Genomic DNA, 16,382 nt, shown 5'->3' with positions numbered 1-16,382 from the left:
GAATTTGGTACTTCATCTGCCACAGCTGAAGTATGGGTTGAAAAAGAACCTGATTATCATGTTATTGTTTGTAAGTGGTTATCATCTAGGATGTACCTGGACAAAACCTCATTGCTCATTCTGTGTTGCTGTTTCACAGGTTTTCAGCCTATGTCAAGGATTCAGGAAAGATTATTCAGAGGAGATTGTTTGCAAGTTGAAATTTAAGGACCTTAAGTTGAGGGCTTTAGTGGTGAAGTTCATGACTTCTGAGCAGAAGAAGCAAAGGTGAAGGGAGGTGGCTGAGCAGGTTCTTTTTTTGGTGTCCTGTGAAGTCACTGAGGTTTACCTTAGGCCTGATTGGGTGAGATGGTGAGGCCTGAGCCCAGTCTGAGGTGTTTTCTGGGCTGCTGAGCTCTTCACCTTGGTGAGCTCCTTGGTAGAGTTGTGCAGACCTGGTGAAGGACTGATTTATTCCTTTGCACCACTAAGTGCTGACCTCAGAGTGGAGGTGAGGTTATAATTCAGTTCTCTGCAGCTGTACAGTACTGCTGCTTTATGCTGCCTCTCCTTACTGAAATATTGATTTTCTGTTACTAATTTTAGCTCACCTGTGTGCTTGTTGGAGGGACAGCTATGTCCTAGACTGCTCGCTGTTTTAACCCTGGATCTGCTGTTCTCTTCCAGAGCTTCAACCACTTGATCCCAGACCCTTTTTAGGAGATAGCAAGTGGAAGGGGCTGCAGGAGAAGCAGACACCTGAAAACAGCCTGAGCTTTCCACAGTCCTTGCTCAGGCTCTGATTCCTGATCAGTGGCTGTGATGTGCTCTCTGCTCCTTACATGGCTACTAAGACAACCAAATGTGGCAAAGTTGGCAAACAAAGGGTGTGTTAGCCAAGGAGTTTGGGAGTCTGTCACTTATTTTGTTGCTTTGAAGACAGTTAAGGTTGCTGTCTGAGCCACAGCAGCTGCTTCTGCTTTTTCCTGGAAAGCAAGAAGTGTGGAAGGAAAATCTTGATGCTGATGATTTATTTCAAGGGGAATGGGTAAAAAGAGCAGGGAAGCAACTCCCACAAGTCTCAAGATTTAGAGCTGGCACAGAGGGTAATTTTTAAAACATGTAATTGTCCATCTGTGTTCTTGCTCTGTGCTCTCAGCATGGCCCAGTCAGACCTGTCAGGCTAACAAGCAGTGAGAAAGCCTGTGACACCATTAACCCTCTCCTTACCTTGTGGTGCTTTTCAGGGACCTCAGTGGATGAATCAATGCAAGGGCTTGGCAGCATGCTCACACTTCTTGCTGGGTGTGAATCTTGGCCATTTGTTTTGTGCTCATGGGGCTTTGAGCAATGCTGAGTGAAGCACAGTAGCTTTTAAAATCAGGAGAAAGACCAAGAGTTTGGGTGGGCATCTCTTGCTGTTGTAGGTGGTGTGGTGCACATCAGATCAAGGTTGATGTGCTTGATGTCTTCCATGTGTGCTTTTTTGTAAAAGCTTTTGCTGTATTGCTTATACCTGTGAGTGAGAAGGCAGGTGAGCATTACCAGAATGCCTGTCTTGAAGCCTGATATTTGGAAAGCCCTGCCTTTTTTCCAGGGGGAAAGCAAATGCTACACAGCTTCCACCAGATGAGGTGGTTGGGTGTTGTCAGGCTAGACATGGAAGACAATGAACTGAGCTATTAGGAGCAGAGGAAGAAACCACTCATATTTTCATGTGCTTTTTGCAGTGGCTTTGATTGCAGTAGCAAGGAATTGTTAGAAAAGTTAAGACAAACAAATTTCAGTGGCCCTTTGAAAAGCCACTCCTTGAAGACTTCTGTTTTGTGGTGCCAGATGTCAGTGGGGTTTTATCCTCAGTCCTCCTTGGCTAAGGTGTTCTAGAGAAATATGTTCTAGCCACTTTCTGGTGGCATACCCCTTTCTGAAGGAAGCTTCCATGGTGCAAAACCCTTGGCTTTTTAGATTTTCCCAGAAATTTAATCTGACTTGTATAAGCATGGGGATGATGCTGTAGCACCATAAGACAAATCAAACTGACCAGAATTACCTGGAACATGAATGTGACCACTGTTTAGAGGTGGCAGACTAAAAAGTGTGTTTTTGCTTTTCTACCACCAAGCACCAAAATGCTGATCTTGGCATGATGGAGTGTAGGCAGCAGCCTGTTTCTGCCCTTATGCTGTTGTTTTTCTTAGAGGTCAAAGCATGCCTCAGCTATATGTTTATATTGGCCTTTTCCAATTTAAAGAAAACTATTGATTTTTTTTTTTTGGAAGCCATTAAGTGAAAATACGTTACCTTTCAGGAATGACAGGGTCTCAGGGGCTGGTTTTGATAACCTTTCCTCTGTGTGCATCCATTCCCTGATGCTTCAGAATTTCCCTGGGGAATACTAACATTGTTCAATGCTGATTGGCACGATGGTGGCCCAGGGATGAGGTCAGAAAGTGTGAGCAGGAGCTGTGCTGTGTGCTGGTTCACTTGTGAGCCATTTGCCTTTCTCAAAGGCAGCTGCAGAAATTGTAACTTCATAAACATCAAACCTAGCCAGGACTCTAAGCCAGAACACTTGCTTCTAAAATAAATCGTGTTCTGGTTTGCTTAATGTGCTTGGAAAAGGGGAATGGGCTAATGAACAGTGTCTAATCAGGATTTTCTCATTAGCAGATGTGCAGATGAGGCTTCTGCTCAGAGAGGCTGTGACTTGCAAAGTGTTGCTTAATAGCCCTGCACTCACCAACATGCTGACCCCTGTTGTCTTCCTTTATCTCAACATGCTTTTGAAACTCCCAAGGTGACTGAGCAGATGCCCACCTGAAAGTCATCTTTGGCTTCTAATGTGGTTTGCTGCTTTCAAGGAAATAATTTATCTCTGCTGGTTTCATTTGTGTGGTTTTGCTGGTAATCGGTGTGATGAAAAAGGAGGCTCAGCTGGGATCTCCAGAAGTAGGAGGAGTCTCAAAGCATCTCCAAAATGATGGACTGACCTCCAGATTGACTTGGCCATTTCTGGGTCTTTCAAACCTGGGGTGTCTGGGTGCTGCATTGGCTTTGGGAACTGGATGACAAACTGCATTGTCTCATCTTTGGGTTCTTCAATTTGTGTTCTGTGTAAGTCAGTGTGGGAATGCTTCAATAAAAACCACACCCTTTCCCAGAAGAAGAACTGTATCTTTATCTGGCTCTCAGGTAGTTTCCTGGCTTTTAAAAATCTGAAAACAGAAGGTGCTTACTGACCTATTCAGGTCTCACAGGAGCTCTTCTGCTATTAGTAAGGGGCTCTTTGGTCTCTCTGTTCATGCCTTCATCTCAGGGGCCTCAGATCCACTCCCAGCATTTTGCTGCTTGGCCTGTTTCCCTTGTTTCCAAGCTGCTGCTCATTCCTGACAGCTCCAGGCTCAGAAAAGGGCTTTTGATCTCTGGTGAGATGCTGGCAGAGCCTGCTTTGCAGGCATTGGGCCTGGGGTTTCCCCTGCTGGAAAGTGCAGCTTGCGAGATGCATTATTTTTTTCCTGTAACTAAGAGATGGTGAAGCAAGAGGGATTCTGTGTTAGCCTGAAGGGGAGGCAGAGCTGTTTGCTGCCATACAGTCTCATTAACACCTTACAGACTGAGCCAAGCTTAGTCTGGCCTTTCTCCCATGGGGATGCCTCTGCTTTGTAGTGTGTGCTGGCTCCTGTTATGATCTGTGTAACCTTTGTGTCCAGTGTTCATAGCTCTAAGTGAATTTAGAACCCCTGGCTCTTAATACCTGTGGTACTCCCATCCTTCAGCAGGAGGGGCATCCATGGCATGAGCACTGTGCTGCTTTGGAGGGCTGCAGGGATCTGTCTGGCTTTCAGTGGATTTGCAAGTCCTGATTAATGGGGGACTGTCACACTCACACATGCAGCAGCTCATCTGTTCTCCTGGATTACTCAGCTCAGAGGTGTGTTCCATAATCTTGATTTAATCCTTTGGAGAGGTACAAATTAAAACACAGGGATGCCTCGAAGATTGACGTGCTAATGCACGGTGGGACTTTGAGGCAGTGCCGTGGAGCTGGCTAAGGGAATACTTACCCAGTTAAGCAAGAAGAGACCTGGTACTTGGAGGTGCCAGAACTGGGGTGAATACAGCTGCAGTCAACAAGATGAAGGGCAGGGCTTGTGCCCTGGCTGCAGGTCAGCTTCTCCAGGGAGCCGTGTTTGACGTGCTCTACCTATTGCAAGCCCCAGTGGGAGCTTGGTAACTGGTGTGCTGCTACCCTCTGGGTTTTGGGAGCCTCTTGCAGAAGCTGCAAGCAGAAGTCCAAAAAGGGCCTGACAGCTTGGTCAGCATTTCAGGAGGCAGCACTGTCCATCCACTGATGTTTTTCTTTGCATCTGTCACAGAGTCTTTGTCATACAGGAGATAATGGAAAATGGGTTGTTTCCTTCAAGGCTTACACGGTTATGCATTATTGATGTTAAAATACCATTCACCTTTGCTTGTTTTCAGGTGAGTTGGTTTGTGATGCAGCCTGGGCTGACTCCTTGGATAGCAGCACACACCTGCTGTGAGGAGCAGCACCAGGCAGGCTGCTTGGCCCTTGCCTGGCTGCAGGAGAGCTCTCATCACATTTGATTCTTTGTAGAAACCAGCCAACAGCTTCTGTCTAGAAACCAGCCAGCTTCTTCTGCCTATCTAGTCAGCCTACAAAATTATCAGTTATTCCAGCTTGGTCTTGTCTGTGTTGCTTCAGGGAATAGGCTGAGTTTCCCAGGGAACAGCTTCTCCCACCTGGTTTGAAAAGGAATGCTCTTTTTTTTTTCTGAAAGGGAGAAAACTAATGTTTTACTTTGAAATTAGAAAAGTGATGGGGACATACTAATTTTAGCTCTCTGTGCTCTACACCAGCTAATTCAACGTAAAATAGATACAAATGCAGTGTGCAGGCAGATGTTGTCTGGAGGTTCACTTGTGTGAGAACCTAATTCCCTCCTGCAAAGTGCTGAACCTGTGCACTGCAGCATTTTCAGGACCTTGCAGGCTGGAGGATCTGCCTCTCATGCAGTGTATCTGTCTGTGGAAGGCACCTGGGACATTGCAGCTCAAGCACAAAAGTCCACCAAAAAATATTCAGAAAAATTATTCTTCAGCTCAAAAGGGATTAATTTTTTAACAAACTCCTGTAGATGAGTATTACTTTCTCCTTAAGTGATCATTCCAGAAGGCTGAAGGACTATTTATTGAGACTAAATACAGATGGGGAATAATGAAAAAGGGTAATTAGCCTAATTTTTGTCTCCCTTGGTCTGTGATTCCCCAGAGCTAACATTAAGATAATGTGGAAAATTTTATAACTGTGTCAGGTCTAAACTGGGGCAGGTTTCCCAAGTGAGGACAGTGTCCTGAGTACTGAAGAGCTGGCATTTTCCACAGCTTCCACTCTTGTTCTCCCTTTCTCAGCAGGAAGGTCGGGGAGAGGGTAACTTTGTGCTGCTGTGAGTAAAAATTTTAACTGCCTTCTCTGCTCTAAGTCCCCTTGTACCCAAATACCAACATGTGCTTTCTCAGCCTGATGTGCACCAGGTGTTTTGGTAGGAGAATGGAGCTGTGTTGGAGGGATTTTGGCACTTGGGATGCATAAGGTTGCTATTACACAGCAGACTACAGATAATTAGCCTGCAAGCCTTTTTGATATGCCTGTTTATCTTTCCCAGCTTGCCCTTATCCTGCCCCCATTTCCCCTCTGTGCAAGGATGAAGCTCTGCTGGTGCACTTCTCCAAGGGCTTGCAGGGCACCCTGCAGCTCACTGCTGAGCTGGGCACTTTGCTGGCACACTGCAGCCTTGGCATCCCTTACACAAGTTCTGTTTCTGCCAAGCAGGACTGGATTCAGCTGTGCTGGAGTGGAGGCACCACACTGGGGCAAGTCCTGGGCTGTGGGTGTTGTGTTGTGCCATGGTGTGATGGATTGGGGCCTTCCTCCCTGGTAGCTCTACCAGGATGTAAGACCAGGGTGCAGCAGACAAGCTGGTGTGTTAGACTCACTCTGCCACTGAGCTAATAATTTGGGTTTAAATTTGGGTTTAATCCCCTTCTGCAGATTAGCTGGAGCTGTCAGCATAATGCTTACTCAATCATATATTCTTCCTTCTTTGTAGCAGTTTATGTGGCTAAGGGCACTGCTGGGAGCAGATCAACCACTTGCTCTTAAACTAATCTGCTACATTTCAGAACTGTAAGTGCTCTGTGGAACCCCTTGGGGACAGCCTGACAGCAGGTGGTGTCTTCATGTGGTTTGTGCCCAGCATACATAACCTGGGGCCTTTTCCTTGCTCACTTAAGTTGCAGCATTCCAGTTGGTAACTGTGAAAGGATGGGTGATAAGTTCCTCAGTGGAAGCTGGAACTCACATATCCACCACTGGGCACCAAACCAGCAGGCTGGGTGGGTATGGCCATGCCTAAATGTTTGGCTACCACCTGGAGCTTGGTTCAGAGATGTAGGGTCTTAAGAAGGACATCTGTAAGTATTCAGGGCACTCAGTGATCCAGTTTCTAGCATGTTTTCCTTATAATAACTTCTAAATATGGAAGACATTTCTATTTTACACTTGGACAACACCTTGTACAGTAGCATCACTGTGCTTCCAGGCTCTGGCATGGTCCAAAAAATTAATAACTGTTCTGTGTTTTGGAAGTGTTATTATGAAATTTAATAGCATGGCAGGGTAGTGAAATCTCTGTGGCAAAGTGATGAGAGTGAGTGGCTTTGTGTGTGAATTACAGGGGCTGCAAGCGGGCGAGACACTAGCTACTTGTTTTATTGCTGACAATATATTTGTTTTCATGTTTAGTCCTGGATTACAATGTGTGAATAGCATCCCAGTAAACAGTCAGGCAAATAGTTATTTATCAAGTATTTAAAAGTGAAAGGTCTTGTAATTTTCCTTAGTAATGACTGTGATTTCTTCCAGCTGAATTAATGACTCCCATTTCTCCCCATGAAGAACAAGAATTGTTTTGGTTTCTACATGGAGAGAGTTATTGTCTCCCATAATAATGCAGACCAGAGGATTTCTTTTTCCTTCCTGGCCTGGGATCTGGGAAAGGTTGAAATGTGCATAACCTGAATTAATACCTCGTAAAGCTCCTTAATACTGTTCCGTCATTCCTGTTGGAGTGGTGCAGGAGTTGCTGCTGGCATCAGCCCAGCAGCAGCCTGCCTCAGAGCAGCTTTTGTTTCAGTTTATGAGGCAGTAAGTGGGTCTTGTGATGGAATTGCCTTGAAAGGTCACTTTTAATTACATTTCTGTCGCATTCCTCTGTCCCCAGCTGGGCAGTCCTGGTGGAACAGGTTACATGCAGCTTTGCAGCTGAATTTCTGCAGCAGACAACTCCAAAAATACATGTTAGAGCAGCTGCTGGCAGGCCAAGGGGAGCAAAGAAAATGGAACTAAGTGTTGTATTTTGTGCCCAGCCATTGTTACTAGTACTCCAGGGTGGAGCAGGGTGTGAGAATCAAAGCACAAATAAACCTTTGGTAGGAACATGTCTTGTGCCCCTGGGTAGCTGAAGTGTCTGTCACTGAAGGCCTGTGCCACACTCTGCCTGTGCATCATGTGCTTTCTGCTTTCTCACCCTTTCTGGGACTGGGCATCTCCTGTTCCAAGAGCTGTGGCTTGTACTGCTGGTCCAGCCAAGAGTGTGCTAACTCTGTGGGAGTGCAAATCCCTAGAGCTGTTTTTCATTTTAGCCTTGTGCCTTTCTTTTCCTCAGCTGGTAGGGGACACCTCAGTTAGTTCTGTCTCCAGGCTGGAGAGGGCTGAAGATACACAGGAGGTTAAGGCCAAGGGCCCAGTGCTGAGATCTCAGCTCTGCCACTGGCTTTGAAGACTTGCTCTCTGTTGTGCTGCACCTCTTGGATTCCTGCACACTCAAGGTTGCCTGATGTTTCTCTCTGTGGCTCAGGTGCTCCCTGCATGCCAGGGGTGCACCCTGGATGTCACAGCAGTGCAGGGGTGGACAAGAGGAGAGGGACCCTGCCAGGAGCCAGCACTGCGGAGTGCACAAGAGAGGGTGCTCCTTCTCAGCTTGGCAGGGGTCAGAGCTGGCTGTTTAGATGCTGCATTTGAAAATAGACTGTGTGATTGCATTGATTTGAACTCAGCCTCATGGTTGGGGGAAATTCTGTCTTCTTGCTGCATGAAGACACCAAGTTTATCCTGTCAAATGAAATCCATGGATGTAGTGTAACCTTTGGTGTATGACTGCTACATGACATGACCACTGCTGCCAAGGGCCATGACTGGGTGGTGTGTTTGGGGTGAACTGTGATGATGCTGTAGCAAGGTTTTATTTTCTTCCTGAAGTGCTTTTCTCCTTTTCCTACCCCTTCCCTTACCAATCTGATCAGCCAACACTTCTAAGTATTCCTAGTGTGGGATTGTCTCTATCCACATGACTGCTGTGGTTTGAAAGGCATGTGACAATGCAGGGGGAAATGGGGTTAATCTCCTCCTGCACTGGCAGAACAAGGCTGAGCAGTTGTACAGCACAGGCATTTATTCTTGTGCCTTTTCCACTGCATTTGCAGTCTGTGGAGAAGGAGGAAGGGAGTTTCAGGTGCTGATTCACTGTCGGGATGGAGACGTCGATGCACTAGTTGTGTGCAAGTGAGATTTCAGGACATCAGTGCCTCCAGGGTTAACAGATAACTCTGTGTCACTTTACCTGATGCCAGCCCAGCAGAAACCTATCTGGGGCTGCAGCTCCTGGGGTTCCTCCATGACTATCAGCCAGTTCTTTCATGGAAGTTGTGGGGTCAGGTTGGTGGGTAGGAAGCAAGCAGTGATTAGCCTGACTTGTAGCCAGGGGAGATCCCATGGCCAGCCAGGCTTTCAGCCTCTCATCAGCAAATGGTGTAGACCAGGGATGAGCCTGCACATCCTTGCTGGAGCAGATACAACCAGAGGGCCAGGATGCAGGAGGGTGAGATGGAGGATTGTTTCTTCTATGCCAACTGAGCTGTGGGTCAAGCTGCCTCTGTGCCCACAGAGCTGCAGGGCCCTGGAGAGGCTCACAGGCTTGTGCTCCATGGGAACAAAATTGTTAGCTTGGCAAATCAGGGCAACCTCATTAAGAGCTACTGAGAGCATGAAAAGCGTGTTGCTGGAGGCAGGTCATGGTAAATGAGGGGGCTAAAGTAGCTGGGTTTTCTAACAATTAATTATTGAGTGGTTTTCTAGAGGTTCTTTCTCATGTTTATAATTCATTCCCTGCTGTAGATGCCATATTGATTTATAATTTTTTGAAGTTCAATATTTTGCACCCTCGGGGCCTCAAACAAAAATTAACTAGAAAATGAGAGTAAATTTCTACATTCTGCCTTGTCAGAGCTTTCTCTCCCACTGCCCATCCCCAGAGCCAGTTTCCACGCTCTGGTTTGAGTTTGAGTTGCAGATGTTGCCAAGCCTGTGTGCCGTGGGCTGTGAGACATGGGTGGCTGAAGAGCTGCCTCACTGACCAACAAATGAGAAGATCAAGAGCCCAATTAAGAGCCTGGAATTGCCCCCAGTGACCTGAGGAGAGCATTTAGTAGCTGCTAGTGAGACAGGCCTGTTTGAATGAATAAGCATTCCAGTTTGTTGGAAAGAAAAAACATCCCCTCCTCCCCCAGCTCTAATTAGCTACTCTTTTTCTTTTTTCTGCCATGAATGTAGAGGGTTTGTCACTGGAATGAAATCTTAACAAGATGTGTGTTCTTCAGCTTGCAGCTGATGAAGGTGATCTCTGTGCAGGGGATGTGCAGACTCTTGTACCTGTTTTCTGTGTTTCCTCGATAGATCTTTGATTTTACTGTTGAGTACAGCTCCTCCTTAACCTCTGGTTTTTCTCTTTTCCTCCAACAGGGTGACTAAAGAAGTAGACTCAAACTCAAAAGAAGCTAAATCTTTTCTGAAGCAGCAAGAGAAACTGCAGGCAGCAGCTCCAGCTTCCTTGCCGACAGTCTCGGGGTGAGTTTGGGATTTCCCTGCCCGGGTATGGGCCCTCAGTGAGAAAGATGGCACTGGAGACAGTAGTGCAGGCCCTGCAGTATTTAATGGGTGCTTGTTTTCTGCAGTATTTCAGTGGCAGCAAGACTAGGCCTGGAAGGTGTGATGATTTGGGCTGGAGGGAAGCGGGGGAGGCAACCCCTGAGTTCCAGTGACTCACTTCATAGGTTCAGGCTCAAATTTTTTAATCCTCATAAATCATTCATCCCAGTAAGGAAATAGTGATTTGACTGTCTCAAGCAGCCTGATGAAACTGCAGGTAGCCAAGGAACATTCCTGAAATCACCTGCAGTTCCTTTGACAGGTGCTTCTCAGGGCTATAAAAAGCCATGTCAGGCTGGGCTGTGGCTTCTTAGAGACTTTGGGTGAGCATTTAAATGAGAGATATTTTTGCCTCTTTGATGTTCTCTAATATCATTTTGATGTGGATTTGTCACTTTTCTGTTCAAGCTCTAACACTTAATACTGAGATTATCATAATTCTTGTCAAAGATACAAGGAGGTCGGGTCCCCTGTGCATCTGAGATGCCAGTCTGGTTCCTGCTGAGTTTGGGAGATCACCAGCTTCTTAGGAATAGAGGAGATGTTTCTCTGTGATGATTTTTATTTAACTCAGTTGTTTGCATTGATATTTGAAAGACACAAGCTGCATATGATTTGATCACACAGAAACAATACCCATCAAATAAATACATTGTCCTTCCTGAGTGCTTCGAGCAATTCTCCAGTGTGAGTTAAGGCTGCCTTTCCCTCAGATGCTGTTATTCAGTTGCTGCAGCTGGATTGTCACTCATTTTTCCAGCTAAGTGTTGCATAGCTTGTACTTAGCTCAGGGTGGTGAAAGCACAGTGTGTGTGTGTGTGTGTGTGTGCATGGCCCTTGACAGCTGCTGCTCTCTGAGTGAATGAAGGCATAGATGAGCACAGTCTTCATGTTCTTGTTCATACTGCACAAGGGTTTGTCCCTGCAGAGCTCATTAATTGTAACCTAAGTGTTGTGTACAGGGTTTTGTGCTGGAAAACTTGCCTTGGGTTGGGCTGGCATTCTTTGTGCAGTTTTGGTGGCCAGAGTTTGTTCAAGTGGCAGCTGTAGCTGGGGCAGCTCCACACTGTGCACGCTGCTGGTGGTCCCATGACTTCAAACCTGCCTTCCAGTGTGCTGCTCTGAGTGCAGGCAGGTTTGGCAGCGCACTGGGAAAGCTCCAGGGGCTGATCACCTTCCAGTTCAGCAGAGATCCCTGTTTCCTCCCGTGCCTTACAGGCCCACGGGAGGAGCTGGGTGGCCTGTGCAGCCTGGTCATACCCAAGGGGCATGGTTGCTCTTGCTGGAGTTTGGATTGCTCAGCAGTAATAGCCACAGCTCAGTTTGAGTTCGTGTTGCAGATATCTAAAGAATACACATCAGATATGGAAAAAAGTAGACTAAAAATCAATATAAGAAATAATGAGTTCAAGGACTTTAACTTTCCTTCAGTGAGATTATTTTGGAAGCAGCTTAATTAGGTCATTGTTCAGCTTGCTGATGTGTAATGTCCTACTGACAGTTGCTTGGCCAGAACATGAGGTGACCTGGCTGTGGAGAAGGGTGGGGAAAAATATCCTGGACTTGTATGTCTTGCCTTTCTGCAGAGCACCAAACCCCAATGCAGCACACCCCAAATGCCTTCCCTTTCACAGCCTCCTGCAGTGCATCCTGACTTTGTGCAGGGATCCTGTGGCAGAGGAACAGCAGTGGTGTTTGGAGCAGTGTGTGGAACAGCCCAGCTCTCTTGAGGCTTTAGCAGGAGGTTCTCTGGGGCAATCTGGCCAGCATGGGCTCTCTGATCTGAGAGTCTTGGACTGGTATCTGAGACTGATCCCTGAGACTGCCAGCAAACATGCTTGCCTTTGGGCTTAGGAAGATGCTTCCAGCTGGGAAGCCAGCCAGGGTATTTTCAGGTGAGAAAATTACTAGCAGGCTTGTGGTATTCCTTAAAGCCAGAGGCAAGCCCCATATGTTTAGCAAATTACAAAGGTCAGGTTTTAGACTTGAGCCAAGCTATCCAGACCCTGCTGCCCTGGAGCAGAGTCACAAGCCTTGGTGACATGCCAGAGCAGTGCTTGGGAACTGACAGAGCCTGGCATAGCCTGACAGTTCTTTGCACCTTTTGTCTACTTAAAATAGAAGTTTTAGGGCAGAGGGTACATTTTTCCCTTATGCATAATGGGAGAGCCCCAGTCTATTGCCACAAGTCAGTGAAAAACGTGATTTTGGGATCTTAGCTGTGCCTGTGGACACCCACTGTGCTGTGAGCCATTGTCAGCCCCCAGGAGCTTTGTCAGCCATTAAAAAAAAAAAAGCCTTGCCCTGTGTGCAGGGAATTTGAGCAGCTAATAGTGGCCTCTCCATCTGGCTTTTCTTTCTTCACCTTGCAAGCAGCATGTATTATTTCTGAATGCAGCCAGCCTACCCTGCATTTATTGAATTTCCCTTCTCTAAACAGACAGAAGTAATCCAGAAAAGCAACGGTCACAAAACCAAACATCCGGCTCCACGTCTCCGTGTTACAAACCCCTAACTGGTCCAGGGGAGGGGATGTTTGGGGCTGAAAGTGCATTTCCTGAATGTGTTTAACATCCATACCGGATGTACTATAAAAAGCTGGATTTGTGCTTGTGAGGGACATGGGGGTGGTTGGAGGAGAATAACTTAAACACTTGGCTGTAATTAAAGCCAGGAGTACAAAACAACCCACCCAGTTCTCTCAGCAGGCTTTGCTAGAAAGGTCAGAAGCTGCTGGTTCCCAGGGATGTGATGGTTTCCCAGCCTTCACATTATTGCCATCGTGTCCCCCTGTGACACACAGCTAGGCAGTGTTCTGTCAGCAGCGGGTGTGGGTTTGTTGCAGAGCTTTGGGGTTGTGATACTCTGTTCCAGTTGTTCCTTTTGTGCTCTTGGGTTCTGTTAGGCTCTTTTTGATTTTATCAGAGGTATCAGATGCAGTGAGGAGACCCACTGATTTCTTCTCACTTGCTGCCCCAATAAATGGGTGGAAGGCTCCCAGCATCTAAAAAAAGCCCTCCACCTACCCCGCTAAGCTTTCTTGTCTGTGTGTTTTAGGGCTCATTTCCTATCCTTAACCACTGCTCCAGGACCTTTTGGGGAAGGCAAGAGTAGATCCTGGCTGTAAATGAAATGCATTGACCTGATGGAGGGATCAGTGGGAATTCCTGGTACTCCAAGAGATTTTTTTTGCCCTCTTCCCAGGTCAGGCAGGACCTGTGAGTAGGGTCCATCATCTCTGAGCTAGCAATCCTGTTTTACAGCAGCATTTCATATTCAGAGGATGTTAAAGCAAATTAAATCCTCCAAGCAGCTTAGTGCAAAATGACTCTGTGCATGTACTTGTGAGACTCCACAGAGGTTGAACTCCAGGCTGGTAGAGCCCTGCACAGACCCAGCCCTGCGGTGGGAGCAGCTGTGATCTGCCCGTGCGTCCTTGGTGCTTGTCAAAGCATGGTGGCAGTGCCCAGGGAACAGTGGTGCTGTGGCAGTCCTGAAAATGGAAAAAATGTAGTTGGTGGCTCTTATTTGAGATTCTCTTCTAGGCAGCTGTTTCTACACAGCCTGAACAGGAGCTAGGAAGAAAAGGAGAGGTTTTTCACTGGCTTTGTTCTTGCTTTTGCTTATTACCGAAACCATTTGTAATTAAACATGGACTTGTGCACCCAGCCCAGCTGTTGCTTTTCTGTTTGATCCTGCCTGAAATTACAGTGGTGGATATTTGACCTTCTAGGCCTTTTCATGCCTTGTAGGCTGGTATAAACACCGGGTACAATTTGCCTTTGAAGCAAGCAGGCACTGCTCCCACCGAGTTCAGGAGGTGCTGTGCTCGCCGACCCCCAGGCTGTGTTGGGACTGCAAGGGTTTGGACCTCAGTACAAGACCCAGCAGGAAGAGGCACTGCAGGATGGCTCTGACCCTGAGAGCACATACTTGCCCTGAACAAAGAAAGCCAGATAAACTCTAGCCTGTTCATGATGGATGCCTTCCTCCCAGAGCCTACAGTAGAGCGGTTCACATGGACTGACTGTTAAATGGTGTGAAAAGTTTCAGACCTTTTCTTTTAGTAATAATTTACTCTGCTACATGCCAGTGTTGGAGTAGAGGGTCTCCAGCAGGAAGACATCTGTCTGTGGCTTCTCTTCCACCTTCAGTGTGCAGGAGGAGCCAAGGTGGAGGTCTTTGTGGGAGGATAGGGATGGTGGGAGAGCCTGATGCCTGTTTGCAGCATCTTGACATGTTACTGTAATTTCTAAGCCAACCTTCCTCTCCAGCATGGCCCCTTCTAAGAGCTACTTTGCATCCCAAGTTTTTTCTTGCAGAAGATGCTCTTTCTGCATGAGTTGGCTGGATCCCTTTGCTATTATGACCAACACTAGTTACTTGAGGTCATATGTGGACACTGGTGAGACAGGCACAGGCTCTGAGTTTTTGGAATCTTCGGATGATCCAGAGCAGGTGCTGCAGTACTTGCATGCCTCTAGGGAGCAATTCCATTTCATAGCAATCCCATGGGCTTTTATTCCTCAGAAAGCAGAATTTACAGTCTTCAGCTCAGCATCAACTGCAAACAATTATTTAGCTAAAACTCTTGGACATTTTTCTTGTACAGGATGAGTAAGAATGTCAGTAAAGGAAGTGATCAAGACCTTTGCCCCCAAAGCTGGAGATGGGGTTTTTTCAGCAGTCACTTCAGCACTTGAATAGTTGTGCTCTTCCTACTGAATTCAAAGCTTCCCATCTTTCTCCTGCTCTTCCCTCAGTGTGCTCCAGAGAGTGCTGTTCTCCAGACGGAGAGATCCAGCCCCTTGCACCACAGCCAAGTGTCTGGGTGTAGTAGCACATGACATAGTTTTCTGTGAACATGATGAACCAGCCAGGGGCAATACTCTGTGCCCGAGAGCTAGTTTTACTTATTTCCTATTCATCTGCTTTTATTGTGAAAGATTAAATGTGGCAATAGCTGTTCCAAGTAAATAATTTCTCTTCGGATCTTAGATCCCTTGTTGTTATTAACTTCATTTTAATTATTCATTGTTAGTGTCTGTCTACTGTTTTACACATATCCACTCCTTGAGTCAAAGTGGTAAGGAGGCTAGGTGAGTTTTTGGAATATCTTGGTTTTATTTGCTAGTGGAACTGAGATTAATTACTCTACAGGGATGAATGTGGAAAGGGGTTTGTATGTGTCCAGAGAGGGAAGTTTGTTGTTGGGGAAAATGATCTGTTCAGTGTTGCAGTGTTTTCATCAGCCATAGTAAATAAGATGCTGATTACTGCACACTTGTAAATCATGTGAAGCACCTCTGAGCATCTGCCTTCCCTCTTGAAGTCTGTGTCACACGGAATGAGAACCCACAGCACTGAGGGTGCCCATCTTGGCCCGTGCAGGTTGGCAGCAGCAAGGGCACCCTCAGGGGTTCACAGCCCAGCTGAGGAGCCCAGTGAGTCTGGCTGTCCAAGCTGTGAGCCACACTGCCATTGGATCCTGCGCTGGGGACCTGACTGCTTCCTGCAGACAGCCTTATCCAGGGCTGCAGTCACCTCTGAGGCTTAGCTATGAGAGGGAGAGCTCTGCCATTTTGGGACTTTGCCCCTTTTCTGAACAGTTCTTTCTCCTGAGCCTTATGTTAAACCTATTTTGATAAGAAACAGAGCTCTGAGTGTGGGAAGTTTCATACTCAGTCTGCTAGACTCAAAGCAAAACGTGCACTAAACATCCTTGTTTTAAACTAGTCTCTCAGGAGCAGTTCTTTCTTGTTCTCAGGCCAAATGAGTCAATGCCTTCTACCCCAGCCTCTGTTTGTAAGAGAAATGAATGAGATTCTTTCACTGTGTGCTGTGCTTTCCTGTGGCCGTGCTACCACGCGTGCAGCTGCCTTTCTTTGGGGCAGTGGCATCTTATTGGAAAGGAGTTTAGCAGTGCCTGTACAGCTCTGTGCCTTACTCCAGTCCTCTGTCTTGATGTAGCTAAGCTGGATCCCTGGGCTGGACTAAGTGGGATCAGCTGTTTCTTTTTCTAGTCTCGTTGGAGGTTCAGCAGAATGGAATCTCAGCTATTTGAGGACTTACTTCTCTAAAGCATCTGTCTTATAAAATAAAAACAACCCCCCACTAGTCTGGGGCCTTTGATAATTCCCCAATGAAAGTTGTGGGACAGTTTTCCCTTAGGGCAGCACAGGTTTTATGAGGCTTATTTTCATATGCTTTCATCTCTTGGATCATGAGCATTTCTCTTTCTCCCTCTGTGAAAATGATTGAGGAAATTAACTGCTAATGGGGAATGAAGCCAGCTGAATTTTTCTTCCAGACCCCTTGCAAAGTTGCGAAGGGAAAC

General features: G+C 46.7%; 1 protein-coding gene across 1 annotated transcript in view; it reads left to right on the top strand.

Moving 5' to 3' along the window:
- The window catches only part of CFDP1 (craniofacial development protein 1), a 60,085-nt gene that overhangs the window by 6,869 nt on the left and 36,834 nt on the right, over window positions 1-16,382 (top strand). The window contains exon 5 of the mRNA XM_030956289.1: window positions 9,860-9,964. Coding sequence (XP_030812149.1) covers window positions 9,860-9,964 — 105 coding nt within the window. The remainder of the gene's footprint in view (window positions 1-9,859; window positions 9,965-16,382) is intronic.

Source organism: Camarhynchus parvulus, chromosome 11 (genome assembly GCF_901933205.1).
Source record: "Camarhynchus parvulus chromosome 11, STF_HiC, whole genome shotgun sequence".
Classification (NCBI taxonomy): domain Eukaryota; kingdom Metazoa; phylum Chordata; class Aves; order Passeriformes; family Thraupidae; genus Camarhynchus; species Camarhynchus parvulus.
This window is presented reverse-complemented; position numbering and strand designations above follow the sequence as displayed.